Below are 21,325 nucleotides of genomic sequence, written 5' to 3'. Positions count from 1 at the left end.
CACTGAAATCGGACGGACCGATTTTCAATAATCGGAGGGTAGCAAATCGGTGGGTCTGATTTGCTGCATGCTGCCACGTGGCGAGCATGCACGCCACTCCTGCCTCGGTTCCGTTCAAAGAAAGCAACTTTAATAGCTTCCCAGCTTCCTTTACTTTACTTTTACCTTTTACTCTCATCACTCTCTCTCTTTGTTCCCATCACTCTCATCTCTTTCCCTCTCTGTTCCCCAACCCCAACTCCACCACCATTGTTGGACCACTGAAAACACAAGAAAAAATTGGAAAAATGCCAAAAAAAAAAAAATTAAAGATGTAAATCAATCAGAATTTTATATTGTTAATTATTTTGGGCATCCTAGTTATGTAAATTTTTATTTTTTAATATTTTGATTTAGCAAGTAAATAATAATAATAGTGATAAAATTTTACTGTTTTTAATAGCAATATATATTATTATAGCACTAAGTAGAGATTATATATATATATATATATATATATATATATATATATATATATATATATATGATATGTTTACTGTTAATGATATATATGTATGATATGGTTATAGTTACTATTAGATGTTAGACATAGAAATTGAACTAAAATTAATTAATTAGTGTTTATCCTTTTAAAGCCTGTACAATAGTTCATGAATGTTAGATTTTTTATTTGATTTGGTTTATCATGATTATTATTGAATAATATGTTGAAATGAAATGAAGATCAGTATATAAATTTAAAATTTAATTATTATTATTATTATTATTATTATTATTATTATTATTGTTGTTGTTGTTATTATTATTATTATCCGTGAAGAATTGTATTTAATTATTAGTATTATTATTATTAATGATATTACTATTATTATTATCATTGTCGGTAGGTAATTGTTAATTATTATTATTATTATTATTATTATTATTATTATTATTATTATTATTATTGAGTTTAATATAATTTAGACAAATAATTAGGCACATTTATTACTATGCATGTTTACAATGTATGTATGTTTAATAGGCAGATTATATTATTGTAAGGGACATGTAAGGGAAATTATATTATTGTTAATATAGTTATGTTACACTAGAATTTATAAAGGAAATGTGATCTTGTAGGGTTCACGGATGTTGGTATGCGATCACTTGAAGCCGCTCGATCGGTACAACGAAATTGTTGAGGGTCACTTACGGGAGATGGATTTTTATTATGTTTCCCAAATTGGGGTAATCCAGTGTCAGTCAGCAATGATTAATGCTCCGATTAAGAGATGGCGACCTGAGACGCACACCTTTCATTTTTCGGTTGGTGAGTGTGCGGTGACGTTGGAAGATGTGGCAATAATTCTAGGTCTGCCGACAAATGGTCTTCCGGTTACAGGACCAACCATGAGTAGTTTTGAGGCGATGGAGGCCGAGTGCTTGCACCAGTTTGAAGTTGCACCCGTCTACCTGCACTACTGGCTTGCAATGTCTGAAGACCCTAATACAAGGGTAATAACTCCAGAAGACTCTATGTAGTACACGGATATCAGGAACCAAGTCATCTCCCTGGTACGCAGGCATTGTTTCAAAGTGAACCACTACTGACGGCTCCTTGTGACACATGGCCTCAAAACATATGGGTAAAGCTTCGTACGATGCCTCCCAACCTCCGAAAATTGACTCAACCGCCTTCTGCTTTGCTAACCAAGCTTTTCGATAGCTGATGGTGTAGTTAAACTTCGACTGGACTTCCGCAATGACTGGTTTCACCTTCAAAGATGGGTCAACCTCAACCAACGGCTTTGCTTCTGCAACTGTCTTGGAGTCCAGTTTCGAATGGTCTTGAGAAATTTTCGATCTGGTACAAGTGTGACTACCATTGTACCTCCTTATCTCCCAGCAGTACTTCTTCTGCATTTTCGTAACCCTGATCAGCCAATCACAACCTTTGCCATATTGTGTACATTTAGCATAGAATGTCGTCGGTTCCGACTCATAAACCCGATAGTCTACCCCTCTACGGATGGTATAGTCTTTCATTGCCTTGATTACTTCCTCCCTTGAATTGAATTCCATCCCCACCGTAAATTCACCGTCGGCCACAACAGGAAGCTCTGCCACAATCACACCGCAAGATATATATTTTCATAAATAATCATTAAATATATATATAAAATTAAAATCCTCCTATAATAGTCTTTACATTCGCTATTCTTTCTACATTCGCTATTCTATCTACATAGAGAACTAGTAATTAATAAATTAATCAAATGGTATGGTCACAAAGGGCATACCTGCATTCATATATTGCGAAAATTCCGGTGCATTCATCGTTTTCAAGTCCAACGACCGCATGAAAGAAGGCTCCTGAAACGGAAGCGAGTTTGCTAGTGCATTAGCAACCTCCGCCACATCTGCGTTCATGGTGCCGTCAGCTCCATCTTCGTTTTCACCTGGACCAACGATCTCATAGTTACTTTCAAAATCTTCCTCGCTATCACTATTATAATTTTCCAGTTCAATATTTCGGTCTGTTTCAGATTGCTCGAACTCAATATACAACTCGATGCACGATATTCGCTGGCGATACTCGCTTCATCTGTCACGTATTTCGTCTGAAAATGAACGAATCCACCAAACACAGGTAAAGGATACCTGTACAAAATACACGATATTCTTCTAGATCTTTCTGAATGTATCTTCTCACAAATCACACTTTTCAATTCATCCAATGACAACGTGAACGGAATAACAACATCTAATGGATTTTCACATACAAATTGAACTCCCTCATATGTTTCTAATAAAATCTGTCCATAACAATAAATTTTTAATACAACTCTATTATCCATAATATTATACTACTTTAAATCGGACTCACCCTCAATAAAATCTAATCTACAAAAATAAAAAAGGATGAGAGAAGAGGAAGAACATCACCTAAATGCAGAGACTCACGGACTGAAGAAGAAGAAGAAATGGGAACTCACGGATTGAAGAAGAAGAAGAAATGGGAGTTATGGGTACAATCTTCATTTATGTACGCATGACTCACTAAATCAAACGGTCCGACCGGTTCATTCACAATTTTTCACGCATTACAAATCGCTGCCACCGATTACTTTGCAGCTGATTTACCAAGCAGCAAATCAGTGGGTCTGATTAAGGTGCCAAGGGATCAAAATTTTTTTTTACCACAAATCCCTGGGACCGATTTGTGGTCTCTTGGATTTTTTACCACAAATTCCTAGGACCGATTTGTGGTCTCTTGGATTCAACTGAATTCGGCAAGCAACAAATCGGTCCGTCCGATTACATGCAACCAGACCAACCAACCCACAAATCGGACCGTCCGATTTGAGTTTCTTTCCCTAGCAATAAATCGGACGGTCTGATTTCATCTCCCACCTAACTCCAGCTTTCCGCCGTCACAGCCTTGTATAACACCCACAATCTCCATAACGCCGGGTTACTCACAATCGGTTATCATATAAAAAAAAAGAGCATGTACTTCTCATGTGTCTCATTATTATAACTTAAAATTTTTTTTATTTTTCTTCTCACTTTTATGACATTTATTTTTCTTTAAATTACTTTATGTTTTTCATATTTTTTTATTCTTTACTTTTATATAGAATACTATATGATTTCAATATTAATGTTAATTATCTTTAATAGGTATAAATTGAGTAATAAAACATAATTCATCCTCTTTTTTCATACTTATTCCTTCTTATATTTATTATATAAATCAACATTCACTTTATACCTCTTCTTTGTCTTTCTTTTCACATAATTTCATATCTCTTATTCCTTTTTTTTCATTTTTTTAATGTTTTACATAAGTATATCTCTTAGTAATATATTAAAATAGAGCTCAAGGTAGTCTCTAGATGCATTGTTAGCCTTCTTTTTAGTTTGCTAATCATGTGTATTAGGTAATAAATTCCTAAGACACTAACCTTTTACAAATTTCTTTTTAGTTTTTTATTTTTGGTCTAATTGAATTCATTAATTATATCATCCATATATCATTTCTTTTTTCTTTCAATAATTTATATTTTTAAATTTTATTTAGTTGTAATATTGTTAAAAATACATGACATTATCATGAGTCATGAAAAATAAAATTAAAAAATTAAATGTTAATTTCAACTATATTATGTCCTTTATAATTTTATTTTATTTTTTTTATTTTTGATCTAATTGTACTCATTAATTATATCATCGATATATTATTTCTTGGGGTCTCGCTATACATCCAAGTGTTTTTGATAACCAAGTCCAACCAAGTTAGTTCAAACCTAGCTAACAAAAACCAGTTTCATTAGTGAGGGCGTGTAGACACGCTCCAACTCCCAGCAGCACCGCGCGCTTCTTCTTCGCGCTTATTCTTCTTCTTCTTCTCGTTCTTTCTTCTTTGTGCTCCTTTTTCTTTTTCATGTTCCTTCTTTTTACATGCAGTTGCTATGTTTTTCTTTTCTTTTTCTCTTTATCTTGGTAATTTTTTGTAGTATTATGTATGTCTTCTTTTACTTTGTTTGATTTTTTCTTTTCTTTTATTATTTTTATTCTTGTTAAAAAGGTAAAATAAGAAGAATTATGAGAATTTGAGACAAGGAAAGAGAAACATGATGATAATGAAGAAGAAGAAGAGAACGAGGAGTTTTGAATTATGCATAATTTATTATAAAGTAGTACCGAAATTTCTTAACAATAACACCGAAGCTTCTTAATTTTCACACCGAAATTTAACTGCAAAAATATAGCTTCTTTGGTGCTGCATTTTTTTTTTGCTTATGATGATGATGATTAACTAAAAGATCACAAGATAGCACCGAAATTACTTGAATGAACATGTTTGTACTATATTACAGTCGTATTTAGTTGAATGAATGTAGATTCATACTTATTAGATTGAATTCTTGTCAGAAACAAAAAAATACCGAAATTTTTTAATTTTAACACCGAAATGTTACTAAAAAGCACAAAAACTTCTTAATTTTGACACTAAAATTTTAGGGTAAAGTACGATTTTGGTCCCTAACGTAGAGGCCGAAAATTTATTTCGTCTCCGGTCTTTTTTTCGCTACAAAATGGTCCTAAAGGTTTCAGTTTATTTTAAAATCGTCATTTTAATCAAATTTTTTATTTTTATTACCAAATTATCCCTCCTTCATGAAGGTAGCGCCGCCGCTCCCCGCCCCGCGCCGCTGCGGCCCTGTGATGGAGAAGGGGAAACCGCCTTCAGTGCCGCCGCCGCCACTCGTGCGCTGCTCGCCATTTTTGCTTCTGCTTATGGTTTTGTTTTTGTTGTTGCTTCATTATCCATTGTTGTTGTTGGTGTTTCACTGCTTCTACTTTCTGCTTTTGCATTTTACTTCTGCATTCTGTTCCTGCATTTGGTTGATTTTGGAAAAGAAGGGGGAAGGGTATTTTCGTCTGAAAGGCGATTTTAAAATAAACTGAAACCTTTGAGACCATTTTGTAGCGAAAAAAAGGTCGGGATGAAATAAATTTTCGACCTCTACATTAGAGAACAAAATCGTACTTTACCCAAAATTTTACTACAAACACATAATGTCTTTTTAATTTCCTCTTATGCTTCAATGAGAGCTTTTCTTTCTCTACTTTCTAACTAAAGATAATGAGAAGGAATATTCTAATTTGATGTTCTAATCTTGTTAAGTAATCATGATGATCAAGATAACGAAGAATTAGAGGAGGAGAAGGAGGAGTATTGAATTGTTACTCTTACTTTTTTTTTAGGTACTCATATTAGACTTGGATGAACATGTATTACAATCTTATTTGATTAAAGGAAGAAGGGATAAAAGTACACCTAAAAGTTCATACGCTGGACAGTAATACACTTGAATCGTTTAATGAGTCACGCGTGCACAGTAATTATACACTCCGGCGGACAGAATCACCATTCCGGCCATCAGCGTGTGGCGTGGTTAGTGAGAGTGGACAGGTGGCTCTATTTTATCCTTGCTGGCACGTTAAGAGTTAGTGAGCTGGCCAATTAGTGCCAACTCAGATAAAATATTTTATTTTAATGTTTAATTAGGCAAAATTAACCCTGAAACGCTTCGTTCTCTTTAATCGAATTATGAACTTCAAGATTTTGTTGGTGGTAACATAGTTTGTACGTTGAGAGAATTAGACAGCCCTAGCAGAGAAGCAATGGCATTGCTCTGAAGTGGTGAGTCAGTTCATCATTGGAGGAGTACTCGAAGAAGTCAACCCACATGACCACAGTGACGATCACGCACTGGAGGCAGGGACGATCTAAAGGTAACATCTTTTGAACTTCTCATTGTACCTATTATGATCGAACATGCTATTTGATGTTTGTTTAGTAACTAGTTTGTGGTTGTCCGAAAAAAGTTAGGGTTTTCTGGGTTTAGTTGTGGTTATGAGGGTTTTGTTTTTCTTCGTAGATGTCAACTCACATCACACTTGTGTATCATCATGGGGGGAGGTTGGAGAGAAATTCTAAAGGGGTTACAGTATACAGCGGTGGTCAAGTGTCCTTAATACCTAGAGTCAATATGGATATGCTGAACCTGTTTTTCATGGAGGGTTGTTCAAGGATTTGGGTTATATTCAGTGGAAGGAATTTTACTGGGGAAAGCCTGATGCCGGAGGTGGTGTTGCTCTTAAGCTACTTAGGCTAGATAGGGATGTGGTGAACATGTATGAGGATGCAATTAGAAATGATGATAGGGTGGTACATGTGTATTGGGAGCATACAATAGACATTCCAACTGAGGTTGAGGTGGTTGATGTAGATGCGGAAGAGGTCCCTACCCCTGAAACAGCCAATGTAAATGCAGAGAGTGTGAAATCACCTGGGGGGAGGATAAAGAAGAGGACATAAAAGAGTCAAAAACCAGCCAGAATTCTGAGGCCAAGAAAACTAACAACAACACTAGGCCAGAAGTCATCCCAGAGTTCATTACCTTCAATGAAGAAAACCAACCCAAGGAAAAGACAACAAAAAACCACACAATCTGAACCAGCAAAACAATCTCACCCACAGCCCAAACCGAAAACAATGTCACCCACAGCCCAAGTTAAGCCAGCATATGTGGCCCAAGCCCAACACACACCACATGTGGGCCAAGCCCAACATACAACTCCTGTGGCCCAAACCCAAACCACTCAAACTGGACCACCAACAACTTCTGAACCTGGAACTCAATCACAACCCAACCTTCAACAAAATCAGGTCCCTACCCAGGAATCAAGAGCAAAACAAAGAAACAGAAGAAATTCTTATAAGAGGCCAGCTCCTAGTGGACAGACCTTTGTGCAAGGAGGCATAGGTGAAGCTCCAAAAATATTTGTCCCTCGTGCAACCAGTGAGTCATCAGAGAGTGATGATGATGACTCTGATCCAGATTACCATCAGTATGAGTCTGAGGAGCTGCACAGCCCTTATTCGTCAGACTGTGATAGTGAGTACGAGGCAGAGCGCAATGTTTGGCCTCAAGGAAACCCGAATGCTGCTTTTGGCTCAGTACATTTAGAGCTGGGGATGGAATTCGAAACTATGGAGCAATTCAAAAGAGCTGTTAGGAAGTTTAATATACAAATTGGAAGGAGTATCATGTTTAGCCGAGTGGAACCATTGAAGTGTAAGGCAATTTGTTGTGAGGACAACTGTCCTTGGAGTATCTACTGTTCCAGGTCTAATGAACCAAAGAGTTTTCAAGTTAAGACGTTTGTCAACCAACATGTTTGTGCAAGAAGCCACACCAACAAGTCAGCTGATAGAAAGTGGGTTATTGAACAGCTAGAGGAGAAGTTGAGGGACCAAAGAGACTTTAAAACATCTGAAGCTGAGGCATGGTTTAGGAGAGAGTTCAATGTAACCATCAACTACAAAAAAATACAAAGGGCAATGAAGAAGGCAAGGGAGAATATTGAGGGCTCTGAGAGAGAGCAATATGCTAATTTGAGGGATTACATACTTGCCTTGTTGACAACTAATCCAGGAACAACTATTGATATGGACACTACCCCTATGCCTGATTCCCTCCCGATCTTCAAGAGACTATACATATGTTTTGACGCTTGCAAAAAAGGTTTCATACAAGGTTGCAGACCATTTATTGGACTTGATGGCACATTCTTGAAAGGTTACTACGGTGGGCAATTGCTTACAGCAGTGGGACAAGATGCTAACAATCAGATCTTTCCCATTGCATATGCAGTCGTTGACTCAGAGACAAGAGATAACTGGAGATGGTTTCTAGAACTTCTGCATCGTGATTTGGGGAACTATAGGGTGCATGGTTGGAACTTCATGAGTGACCAACAGAAGGTAATTGTTAAATGTTGTTTTCTGGTTGATTTGTATCACTCAGCTTGTTAATTGTTGTTGTCTGTGTGAACGCAGGGTCTGATACCAGCCATGGAGCAGGCTATGTCCGGAGTGCATCATCGGTTTTGTGCAATGCACATTTGGGCCAACTTCACTAAAAAATGGAAGGATAAACAGTTGAAAGGAGCAGTGTGAAAATGTTGTAGAGCCACCACTGTTACTGAATTTGAGGCTGCAATGATGAGGTTAAAGTAAATTGCATACTAAAAGATCACAAGATAACACTAAAGTTACTTAAATGAGCATGTTTGTACTATATTAGAATCTTATATAGTTGAATGAATGAAAGTTCACACTTATCAGATTGAATTTTTGTCAGAAACAAAAAAACACCGAAATTTCTTAATTTTGACATTAAAATGTTACTACAAAAACACTGAAATCTCTTCTTTAATGCTGCATTTTTTGCTTCATATTCTCCTTTCTTATTTTTTTTTATTTTTCTGTTACTTTTACTTCTTTTAAGAGGATTACTTCTCAATTAGACTTGAATGCACACTTATTGGATTGAAATTCTACATGTGAAAATTTGAAAAAAAAATGAAAAGAGGAAAAGAAACACTGTAATTTACGTATAAGAAGAAAATGACAATAACAATGATAACGATGATGATGACGATGGAGGAGAAGGAAAAGGAAGGGGGAAAATAAATTCAAATAAGAAAAGGAGGAGGAAGCAGAAGAGGTGGTGGTGATGACGATTACAAGGACAATAATTGAAAGAGAAAGATAAGGAAAAAGGAGGAGAATAAGAAGAGGCAGTAGCAATAGCGATGACGATAACAATGATAATGGAGAAGGAGGAAAAGGAAGGAGGAGAATAAATTCAAATGAAAAAAGGAGAAAGAAGAGGAGGAGGTGGTAGTGGTGGTGGTGACAACAACAACAACGAAAGAGAAAGATGAGAAAAAAGGAGAAGAGGAAGAAGTGAACCAGAAACACATTATAACAATTTGGTTGAATTTGGTTAAATGAATGATTGGATGTAGAGCTTTTCTGATTTATAAATTATAGGTAATTTATTACAGCCATTAAGAAAAAAAAAACTATGAAACTATATAAGTATCTAGTTTGATACTCTATATATATATATATATATAGAGAGAGAGAGAGAGAGCTTAGTCCTAATCCGGAAGACCTGTGTCTATTAGGTTTCACAATGACATGGATGAGGGCACATTTAGGAGTACATCTTAATATGACAGGAAAAATTGACAATTCACAAGAATATTTCATATCAACACTAGCAGTTACATTGTACAAAAGCAAACCCGGGATGGGACCAAAAATAAAGTAGTAAATCAGAAGCCAGATGCCTCAACTAATGAGGAATATGATGCATTCTCATCCAAGTCTGTGGGCTTCTTAGTACTGGTTTTTCTTGATGCTCCATCAGTGTTCTTACCAATTGGCCCCACCTCCAAACCTACGATCTCACATAATGCTACCCTTTGCTGTTTTGCTAGATCCATGTCGCCATCCCAGCAACTGTCGCAAATGATTTCGAGTGCTTTCTCAATCTTGTCTTGAGCTACAAGATTCCCATTTTGTAGCAGGACAAGGTACACCTGTTCAGCTGCTGCTTTTCGAATCTGGTTTACAAGAGAGAGAAGGAAAACATGAGAAAACAGAAAACAAGATTGTACATTGTTTATAACTGATTTGCTTTTAAGCGAAAATCACCTTAGGGTACCGATGCACAAGAAAAGAAACAAGTTGTGAAAAGGCCCTCATATTGATTGGTTCTGGTACTGAAGCTACATAACCAAGTATTGCAATACCAGCATACAACTTAGAGAAGTCTTTGGATCCCTTCAATTCGATTGCAAGAGAATCCAGAACTCCAGCACAAAAAGTTGGAGTGTTGGCCTAAAAATAAATTTTATAGATCAAATGAATTATCATCAAACATCATCATATAGAGTATAAAAACAATAGATAGATCCAAAGTCTTCCCCTGGTTCATTATTTTAAACAGTAGAAATTGCTCATAAGCAGCTATGCGCTATAGAAGACATTGGGATATTAGCTGACTCTATTTTCTTTTTACCTCTGCTTTCTCACTTTTCAACATTAATGCAAAAACATGTAACAAGAAATAAATCAAATTATTGCTCTTAAAGGTATTTTATAAGAGGGAAGTTTGCAATGTAGATAGGGTACAAGATGTCTATATGACAACAATATTTGATGTACAAAGACAATACAACAACCTTCCTTCTCACATTTGTTTCCACTTGAGTGGTGTGGGACCAAACATATATTGCCAAGAAACAATTACAAACATATAATTAACCATTATGCCATAGCAGAAATCGACAGCATGTGTATGGAAAAATACATGACCTACTTAATAGGGAAAATGAAAATAAGAGAGAAAAAATGCAGACTAACCTCCATGTTAAGGAATACCTTTTTGCTGAATAGGATCTCAATGGTCTGAAATACAGATTAAGTTCATCAGTACATGAGATTTATGCAGTAATTAGAGCAAATCAATTTATGCATAAAAATTCATATTTCATAATAGAGAAGGAACCAGTATTATACTATTTATATGTACAACAAAAGGAAATTTCAAGCTAAAAATAAGGAATACTTTTAAGTATTGATGATAGGAGAGTGCTAAAAAGTACTCTAAACACAAGAAACATATAAGTGGCTAAGAATTCTTAAAATAGTGGTCCTTCAGCTACAACCTATGGCTCAGTACTGGGCTATAATGGGTAATCTTTATGTATAAGGTCTATCAACTGCACACACTTTTAATCAAGAACTGTTTTTCACATCAGGAATTTCAGCCTTCGCCCAAGAAAGAAAAGAAGCTATAAAATAGAAACATCAAGAAAGTTCAGTTTAAGAAGAAAGAATAGTTAAGCATTGCTAAGGTAACTTAATACCTTTAAAGAGGGTATGATAACTCTATCACATTTCTCATATTGTTGGAGAATCCACAGGATGTCAACAGATAGCATGTACTCCCTGGACATTCTTGTATTATGTTCTTCAGATTCAACCTCTTCTAGATATTCCAACACTGCTGAGAGTGATACCTTCTTCAATAAATCTTGCAACCCTCCAATAGAGATAACCAATCCAGATAGCATATCTTTGCTATAACAACCAAATTGAAGTAACCGCACAAAGCGTGGATAAGAGTAGGAAGGAACCTGCATCAAAACAGTGTGTTCACCAAAAAATAAAATATAATCAATGCTACCAACATCATGAACTGATAAAAGAAATCCATAAACTTACGGCCCATTTTGCTTTTGCTTCCTTAGAAATGATTTCTTCTAACTTCTCTCGAAAAGGTATATATGGAATATATATCATCTGGTTATACAAAATTCTGTGGAGAACATTTGCAGCTGCTTCTCTCAACTTATCCATCTTCTCTACGGCTTGCTTACAAATTCCTCTGATTAAACTGGTAGCAAGATTTTCATCAAATAATAAAAGCTCTTGCTTGTTCTTAGGCAAGTTATCATTTAAAGGCTGCACTAAAGATTCAATTTCCTTTCCATCTGATGTTCCGGACAAAGAGGCTGACTTATCTATCTTACAAAGCATATATGTACATTTTTCAAGGCCATCTAATGCAGCCTCACGAACCCAAGATCCAACATCACCTCGGTTATCAACAGAATAGTCATCAAGAGCTTTAAATAAACTCATCATCACCTCATTCCTTATTAGAACAAACAGAGAAATATCATTCTCAATAAGAGGTGTTGCAGCATCTTCTCTTTCACTAATTAATGTTTCACATACTGATGTGAGCCCTCTGACAGCATTTACACGTGCTTCAGCATCTCTCTCTTCAGGGTTTTTCTGCATATAGGAAAAATTTCTATAACATAATCACCAGAAGCCAAAACAGTAATGAAATAATAGACAGGATTTGCAACTGTGAAAAGCACCTCAATTGCACAAGAGCTACAAAGCTTCAAAATCACATTTCTCCACTGGCTAGCCAATAACTCATATGGCAAAACACCAATTGCCAATGCAGATCCTCTCCTTACAGCTACGTTTGGATCGGTCAGCATATTGAGGTACTTTGCTGTCACATTACTTGTACCTTTATTATCTGAAGCAAGTAAGTATGCCGGGATAAAATGTTTAAGGGCTTTAACAGCGGCATTCTGAAAATCACAAGATTATTCTATTCATGTATCCAACAAAGTGAGCATATTGGAATTACCCAAAAAATCGATGATACAAATTGCTTGTAACAAGGGGACAGGACCTGTATCTGAGAATTAGGATGTCTTATATTCTCATTAAGAGTATCAAGCAAGCTTCTCTTTATCTTTTCCGATAAAGCCACTTTAGATATGGAAATACATTCAATAAATCTAGAAACAGCTGAACGCATTATCTCTCCTCCCTTTCCACGATAAAGCCGCGCTTTCTCAATTGCAGGAACAACGTCAGCAAGAGTTTTTTGCTTATCTGTCAATGACAGTAAAAATGTCACATTTCTGCTAAACCGTATATAAAATTTTGAAACAAATTACCTTAAACAAAGAGAGGTTTAACAATAACCAGGAACAGACGCAGACTAGAGTAATCACAATAGCTGTATATATTTCAGTACTAAGAGTTCTATACAGTTTCCTCTTATTTTTCCCTTTTATTTTAATAGAACAGGTCTGTTTCACTACCGCTACTAACAGCATAATAAGAAGTTACAGGAAGAAAGTACCAACCAGAAAGAAGAGCATAGCTGCATTGATGTAAAGCCAGAACCAGCTCCCCAGTTGCTAGAGTAGCCCCATGGCGCATGCATAAATCAGATGAAAGAGTGCAAGGAATTAACTTTTCCATGACAGTGTTTGCAAAATACTGAGGGTCATATTTTACAAGAAAAGAAAGAGCCTCCGCAGCAAGTTCTCGCAAGCTTTTATCCTGAAGAAAAATTGAAACAACACGATAAAAGGAATAACCATAAACTGTTAATAACTGAGAATATGAACAAATTTATCCCCAAAATATGACATAATGCAAGGATTTGTGTGCATGTGTGACAATAATGCAAGGAATAATACTAATTAGAAGGAAAAATATAATGGACAAAATTAAAAGGTTTTATTATCCTCTATAGTCACATCTATAGAATAGAAGAGTTTTACATTGGAAATAACTCCTTTTTCATTCTTTTCCCTACTTTAAAATCGAATCTAACTTCACATTAGTAACCATAAAGCATACACATTCTAGGAAGATTTCCAATGTTACTTTGCTGTTTATGATTTCCCTATAATAATTTTATTATTCAATGTGCAGAAACAAGGATCAACTTATTTTACTTAGAAGGTAAACTAGAATGCAAGTCCAATTAGGGTTAACATTTGAGCAATTGAACTAGAAGTAAAGCATACCCAGTGGCAAATTTTTCTATCCAGCAGGTCATCCACGAACAGAAGAATATATCCTTCATACTGAGCAATGAAGACAGCAACGTGAAGATAGGAGTGTACTCGAGAAGAAAGTGAGAAATAGTCTGCAGTATTCACTATGTCAATGCCATGTGGATAATTCCCTTGCCGTCCAACATTCTCCTGAAAAGCAGCTGCTGCTGCTCTTCTGCAGTTAACCTAAGATCACAGGTTGATTAGGACATTCTGTTCACATGGAATGGTGGAATGAATATCAACCATTCTAGAACAAAATCAAGTCACAAGAAGGGCGTGAAAGATAAAAGGACCTCACGGTCATAGCATGCCACTGTAAGGAGGTGTGGAGCCAGCTGTTCTAAGTTGCTCCTCATATCTGCATGATAATATGCACGCCCAAATGCCCAACATACATAAGCAGCTGCATCACGTACATGAGAACCAACACTGTGTGGACCTCTCCGAACATCATAGTGCAGCGCCTGATTAAAAAAAATTGTTTAAAATTTCAACCATTACATAGCTGTTGTATGTCAAACAACTGCTCAACATAGTTCAAATTTAGAAGAAAACAACAATGCAACAAATCTTTGGCAACAACAGCAATGAATAAGGGAAAACTATCGTCATTAACATTGCAGTAAAGAGTCTAGTTAAATCAAAACTGTGATTGGAATGATTTATCAGGCCAACTAGAAGATTGAGAACACCAGCTGTAAACCATACTGTCAAGGAAAGGGAAGCTGTCTTAAGCTTCATAGGCATCATAAGATAGGGACAACGTACCCTAGAGTAAGAAAACAAAACTTTAAATTAGTCGAAGATTCACTCGATTCTTATATTCTATCTTTTACCATTTCTTTCCTATCATATATGTTGTGTCGCAATAAGCTGCTGCAAGGTGTCAGAATTGTTTTTAGATTCTTACTTGGAGCAACATAACAACGATAACCAAGCCTTATCCCCCAAGATAAGGTTGGCTAATGTCATGATACAGCATTAATAAAGTAATTTGACCAACTAAACAATTATAAGCTGCTATAATAACTTTTTAAGTCTCAATCTTGTATCTCTAAAGCTATGGATATATCTGTCAAATTTAAGCATCACCTTCACAACAACAGGAACAACTTCGGGAAGACTAGTAGGCAAGAGAAGGCCTCGACGAGCAAGTTCAGCCAAAGCTAAACAGCCTCCATGCCAGGAACCATCACCCTGAAAAAAGTGGTGTGTGTAAGCTATAATAGAGGATCAGAAAAGAGTTAAGCATATTATAACTATACTGTAATGCAAATGAAAACCTAGGTAGTCGAATGTAACTTTAGCTAGTAAAATATAGTTGTTAAGTCAAGAGCCCATATGAAATGATAGTCAAGTATCATACCTCCCAAGGTGAAAATAGATCCAAAACATATGATAAAACCCGCTTAGAAGGAGATGATGTCAATCGTGAAGTTATACGCCCAATGCCTTTAGCTGCAGACCAGCGGACAATGGTATCCTATAACCGAAAGCAATATTTCAGTAATTGAAGTTATAACAAATGGACAATGTCAACAAAGTCATTACAACTTTCAATAGCTTAGATAACTAATTTATACAAACCATTTACAAAGAAAGCAAGCAACAAACATCAGTTTGCTTTGTAATGTATCGTCATTTACATGTAACCAGACATAACATCATACTTCATATCATCTAATGTCAGCAACTTAGCACAAAGGTAAAACACAAAATTCACTATAAGAATCTAACCTTTTAGACATACCATATCCCTCAAAACAGATAGCAACATCAGAATAATCTCTGCAACATTTTCTGGAACCTCCATATCTTCATCTTCTGCTCCATCTATAACTTCATTTGATTTGGAGGAGTTGCCATGCGCAGCCATATTGGACTGGTCAATTGAAATGGATGTATTCAGAGAAACATTTAGTTTGGTAGTCCTTCCCTGCATCACAAGCATACATTCGTCAGGGCAAGAAAATAGATAGACATGAAGGTTCTACAGTTACTTATGAAAAGTCAGTAAAATTTTAGTTTGCTAAAAACCCTGCTACAATAACAACAACAGCAAAGCATTATTCCACTAGATGGGGTACTAAGCTGCCTATTATATTCTATTGTAGTGAAGAAAGAGGTAGAAGAACTTTCCAAGTCATCCTTCAAGTTCAGGAGAAAAAGCTTAGACAACAAACGACATTTAAAACAATTTCCATCGATGCGGCGGAACAAATAATAATTCAGAAAGTAGCCAGGCATAAGATATGGTCATAACTCTCAACTTTTAGTAGTAATTTAAACAACTGAGCACATTGCAAAGTCCATAATGATTTAGCTCACTAGTAAAACAAATCTTCAAAAATGTGAAGTTTCATCATTAAATCTTTTCTATGAACTCACTGTCAATATTAAAATTTTCACAAATTTGAACTATTGTTTATTAAATGCTATTCATATTTTCACCACCAATAATGGCTCTAATCTCATTGTTCCTGTTCTGTTACAAACTCTACGTACAGCTCTTAACTTGCATGAAGGGCGATTGCTGTTTTCTCAGCAGAACACACATTTCCAGATAGCGCATATAAGTATCACTATTAGTTCTTATGGCTTTATATATAAACCATAAGAAAAAAAAATAAACAAAAAATAGACAAGAACATTTGCAAGTACATACACACCCCAAAAAAACAGTGTCTTTGCACTTTTAAGATATCGGATCAGACATGGATAACATAAAAGCTAACCGTATATCGCCATGAGGGCAACCGATGAGGAAGGGCAGTGAGCCCAATCCGTTGGGTTAACTTCATTATAAACTTGCGAAGTAAAGGGCTTCGAGCTGCAGTTGAGGACTTATACAATATTGAAGTGTCATTCCAAACAATGGGGATTACACCAAGCAATAGATTCCGGCTGCCAGCCTGCTTAAAGAATTTATGCTACAACAGTTAGAATCGTCAAATATTATGAAGACTTAATTTAGAATTCTTTGATGCCCAAAGAAAGAAAAAGATAGAGACGCTAGATCATCTCCTGAAGCTAAATGGTGCATTCATTCAATATACATTGACATGTCATCATTCTTGGTTCTGAAAGGAAGCAGACTTTATTTGCAGAAAAGCAATAAAAGCAGAACCTTGAAAATAGCAGCCATTGCTTCAACAGCACCAAGTAATTGGAAATGATGGAGTATATCTTCGGTTACAGAAGACATGACCTCATGGGTCCACTCAACAAAGCTGAAACAGTCAAAAGTCAGTTTTTGGCAGAAATAGCAGCAGGATTGATTTTCTAGCATGATAGTTTGGAAACAACTAGTTCTATACATCAAATGCAAGAATGAATGCAGACCCAAACAAGTGTGAAGTCCTAATACATAATTACTCAGGACAAATAAACAATAATGACCACCACCAAATCATTTTCCATAAAGCAGGGCATACCGAAAATTACTGATAACAAGATCTAATGATATTTAGTAAGAATCTGCCACTATGTAACAAATTTGGCGCCCTTCTTGAGAGAGTGAATTTTAACTGTAATATTCACTGTCTACTCATGTATCTCTCATCACTTATGAGACATTCTTCCCTCAATGATAGATAAATAGAGTGCTTTTATGCGCACACTAACTAACCTAAAAGGTACTAGTTTAAAATAAAAGTTAGCAGCTTAAATAGTTTAAATTTTCAACATGCTACTCACTAGTTTCTTATTTCTTGCATATGTAAACATGAGCCACAAAGAATTAATGCAGCATGATACCACATCATTGGAAGAGACATATATTCAAAGCATGAAGAGAGAAAGCTGAATTAACAATGAGTAAGCCATAAAAATATTCATGTGAACCTCGTAAAGGCTTTTGGCATATCTGGCCGAGTAAGTAGCCTTGAGAGCACCAGTCCAGCCATAGTACGCATGGGACCAGCAGTTGCAAGGTAATCCTTACAAAACCCTATTATTCTCAACACAAGAGGGGCAAGCTCAAATTCATTGAGATTTTCATTGTTGGCAATGCTGGTGTCAACAGTGGAGATGTCAAAAGGCACCAGTACAAGTATATAAAGCCATAGTAGCATCACACACTTAGCTTCCATCTCTCCCGTGCTTTCCTGCCTCAGCGACGTTCCAGAACTCGTAAGATGACACTTCTCCAATAGAGATACAGCAAGTTCCAGATCCGACACCTGATGGGGAAAGAACTTAATCACAGCCTTGTATCCACAAACCGTGACTAATGAATATATAATGATGCATATCGGCTTGATTATTTCAAGAATTTCATCGGAAGCTGCCCCGAGCTCAATTGTTCTGGAACGAATAATGTTCATCAGTGGAGAAATCATACTTTCTAGGTAAGGTTCTATAAGTTGGCCCTGCTCTTGATACTTATCTATCTGCATATAAAGGAACAATGCACAAATTTCACACTAAGCAAAGCACACATTATGCAAAAGAGAAAAAAAAAGTAAAATACTGTACACATCATTTTGCATTCTACTTAACCCAGCATCCATATTCAAACAGTACAAAACGAATGCAACAGAAAACTGCTAGTGTCCAAGTGACTCTTATTTCTATCAAAAACATAAACCACCATCCTAGCTTTACACAAGATAAATACACAAATAATAAAATTAGCAGAAAATATAAACAATAGATAAAAAAATAAATTGGGTTGGAGGAGAGTACAATGGATCTGAATTTGTGAACAGACGAAGGATCAGAGACACGGCCATTTGAAACAGTGGCGTCAAGGAGTGACTTGAGGAGCTTCCACTCTTGGAGGAAGTACTTGTGGAGCACCCTCTCCTTGGAATCGAACTCGTCTTCGTCCTGATTCAGAGTCAGATCCTCCGAAACCCCATCATCATTGTTCTTCACTGTCTCTTGCTTCGGTTCCATATTCTCTGTCACAATGCACTGATCTTTGTAAGTTGGATTTTTCTTTATATTTTTGGCGGGATCATAGGAAGAAGTTTCGATTTTTGTATGATAAGAAAGCAGCGTGAGAATTGAATTAGCTTCAGCTTTGGAGTTGCAACATATGGCGGTTTGGTTTCAGTTCCATTTCCAGCTGAATATTGTTACGGGTCGGGTGTACCCGGTTTAACTTGCCCGCTTGGAAATTACTTTTTGCTAATAAACTAGTGTATAACTCTGTGCTCAGCACGGAAAAATTTATAAAAATAAAAAAAAAAATATGCTTCGATATTTAAAACAAAAGTACAAAATAATTATTATTTTAAGAAATTTATAAAATTATTATTAAAATCAAAGTTTAACTTAAAAAAAGTAAGTAATAATTATTTTATATTTTTTAAGATAAAATAATTATACACTGATACAGAATTTAAAATAAAATTAAAATATTTATATTAGAATACTATTTTTTCAAAGACTTCTCTATAAACAACATTGATGGTTGAATTTGCAGATATTCCTACATGAGTCATAAGTAAAACTTTTAAACATCTCTTACTCTTAACTCTTGAAAGTGCCACATATAGTTGGTCATGTGTAAAAACTGGTTTAGGCAAGCACAATTCAACATGAGATAAAGTTTGTCCCTAAAACTTGTTAATTGTCATGGCAAACGATACTATTATAGGAAACTGTCTTCGTTAGAATCTAACTGGGACAGTTTCATTTGTTGGTACCATATTCATTCTTAGAATCAAAGCAATATGACCAACATTGTTACCCGTTAAGACTTCATATTCTATGACATGATTTCCAAACTTCCTAACTTGTAGCCTTGTACCATTACAAAGACAACTGGATTAGTCAATATTCCTCAGTAACATTACCGGAATACCAATCTTGAGTATTAATTTATGTAGAGGCAAACCAGAGTAATTTATGCTATTCAGTAATTCAAGACCATAGAGATCTAGCTGACTCTCCATATTCCCTTCATCCATACAAATGGAATCCGAACTAAGATATAATTTTTCCTCTCCAGGAATGATAGCCATCAGATGGTTGTTGACCTCTTTAACGATGTCTAATGTGGGAGCCAGTATAGTTCTTGCTTTGAAAAAATCTTTTGAGGACATGTTTTCCAAAATATTTGGATAAGAAAAATGAACCAACTCATCAAATGTCTGGTCCGAAGAAGGAATAACAATATCTCCTGGAAGACATATCTCAGATTCACCATCCATATTGTCACCTATTAGACCATCACTAACTTTCAATAACCACTCACCAAATTGTTCTGTCTCATCTTGATCTAAAGCAGTCGTCCTTACAGAGAGTCTCATATTTTTTGTTAGTTTGAGCACCTGACAAAACTTCCAAAGGTAAGACGAATTCACGGTTGAATGAACGATATCTTGTCTCGATCCTCGTGAAATGACAGGAAGAATTTGTCTAAAGTCTCCACCTAGTACAACCACTTTTCCTCCAAAGGACAAATCTTTGCTATATGTTGGAGAACACCTCATGATATCACCCAAGCATTTATCAGGCACTTCATATCAGTACCTACTAACCATTGGAGCCTCATCCCAAATTATAAGTTTGGCTTTCAACAGCAACATTGCTTGAGGAAAATCAGGTTTGATGTTACATACAGAATCCTCAGTTATATTCAGCGGTATTTTGAACCTTGAGTGTGCCGTTCTTCTATTGGGAAGAAGTAAAGATGCAATACTACTCGAAGCAACGTTTAACACTATATCACCCCTTGAGCGAATCTCAGCAGACATAAGGTTCTAGAGAAATATTTTTCCAGTACCCCATGACCATACACAAAGAAAAAAACCCCTTCATCATAATATACAGCTGTAACAATTTTATCGAATGCATATCTCCGCTCAGGTGTTGCGATGTCTAACATGTCTGAGGCATTTTTCTTTAAATCATCCCTGTTAAAGTTTAGCTCTTCCCTAATAACCCTTTCGGTTAACAAAGAATTATCAACTTCAGTTGCTAAAGGCATTGGAGGATAGTCTTTCAAGGTTTTACCATAGGAATGTAAGATCTTGTCTATATCCATTAAGCACAACTGCTTAATCTCATCATCTGACATTGTTAACCATGCATATTATACGATACTGTAAAAATTCAATCAAACTAAAAATGATCAATAAGAAAGAACTTTTATCATTGTAATTAATAAAAACTCACCCCTCATGTTCATCACAGCTCTTTGTCGATACAAAATATCATCTGAGAGTTCATGCCAACATCTATCTCAGACATGTTCTGGTCTTAAGATATTGTTGGATGTTGATAGAATGACAAATAATCTCCTAACATATAATCCTGAGGCCCATGAGCTCGCTTCCTTAATTGCATCAATGAATTCTTTGTCATCTTGGAAGAGTCAAAGGGTAAAGCATGCATCTCTATACATAGCATAAATTGTTTTTCCTACTGTTCTTATATCTTGAAAACTCATATATCCTCTCTGAGTATTCAAGAGAAGTCGTTGGTAATATTCTTCAATATTTGCTGCAAAAAATTTGGTTAAAATCCCACTTTTAAGTTGTTAAATGGATTAAGCTATGCTATTTTAATT

The 21,325-nt window shown here is 35.8% G+C and overlaps 3 protein-coding genes across 3 annotated transcripts; 1 reads left to right on the top strand and 2 right to left on the bottom strand.

Moving 5' to 3' along the window:
* The first annotated feature begins 7,051 nt into the window (after positions 1-7,051).
* Positions 7,052-8,518, top strand: LOC148543590 (uncharacterized). The gene is made up of 2 exons (XM_088498584.1): positions 7,052-8,323; positions 8,399-8,518. The coding sequence occupies exons 1-2, from the start codon at positions 7,052-7,054 to the stop codon at positions 8,516-8,518; spliced, it is 1,392 nt and encodes a 463-aa protein (XP_088354710.1).
* A 983-nt stretch (positions 8,519-9,501) lies between these two features.
* On the bottom strand, positions 9,502-18,876 carry LOC107615967 (tubulin-folding cofactor D). Its single transcript, XM_016317976.3, has 17 exons — positions 18,490-18,876; positions 17,647-18,194; positions 16,931-17,033; positions 16,539-16,715; positions 15,554-15,739; positions 15,170-15,286; positions 14,896-15,000; positions 14,097-14,267; positions 13,771-13,986; positions 13,099-13,297; positions 12,636-12,841; positions 12,307-12,531; positions 11,642-12,217; positions 11,284-11,553; positions 10,778-10,822; positions 10,067-10,252; positions 9,502-9,975 (listed from the first exon to the last, which is right to left on the bottom strand). The coding sequence occupies exons 1-17, from the start codon at positions 18,700-18,702 to the stop codon at positions 9,685-9,687; spliced, it is 3,834 nt and encodes a 1,277-aa protein (XP_016173462.1). The 5' UTR covers positions 18,703-18,876; the 3' UTR covers positions 9,502-9,684.
* Positions 18,877-19,580: 704 nt separating this feature from the next.
* Positions 19,581-20,833, bottom strand: LOC148543589 (uncharacterized). Its single transcript, XM_088498583.1, has 2 exons — positions 20,540-20,833; positions 19,581-20,084 (listed from the first exon to the last, which is right to left on the bottom strand). The coding sequence occupies exons 1-2, from the start codon at positions 20,831-20,833 to the stop codon at positions 19,581-19,583; spliced, it is 798 nt and encodes a 265-aa protein (XP_088354709.1).
* Positions 20,834-21,325: the final 492 nt, after the last annotated feature.

Source organism: Arachis ipaensis, chromosome B9, assembly GCF_059453495.1.
Source record: "Arachis ipaensis isolate K30076 ecotype BB chromosome B9, ASM5945349v1, whole genome shotgun sequence".
Lineage (NCBI taxonomy): Eukaryota > Viridiplantae > Streptophyta > Magnoliopsida > Fabales > Fabaceae > Arachis > Arachis ipaensis.
Note: the sequence above shows the minus strand (reverse complement) of the source record. Positions and strands in the feature narration are given on the sequence as shown.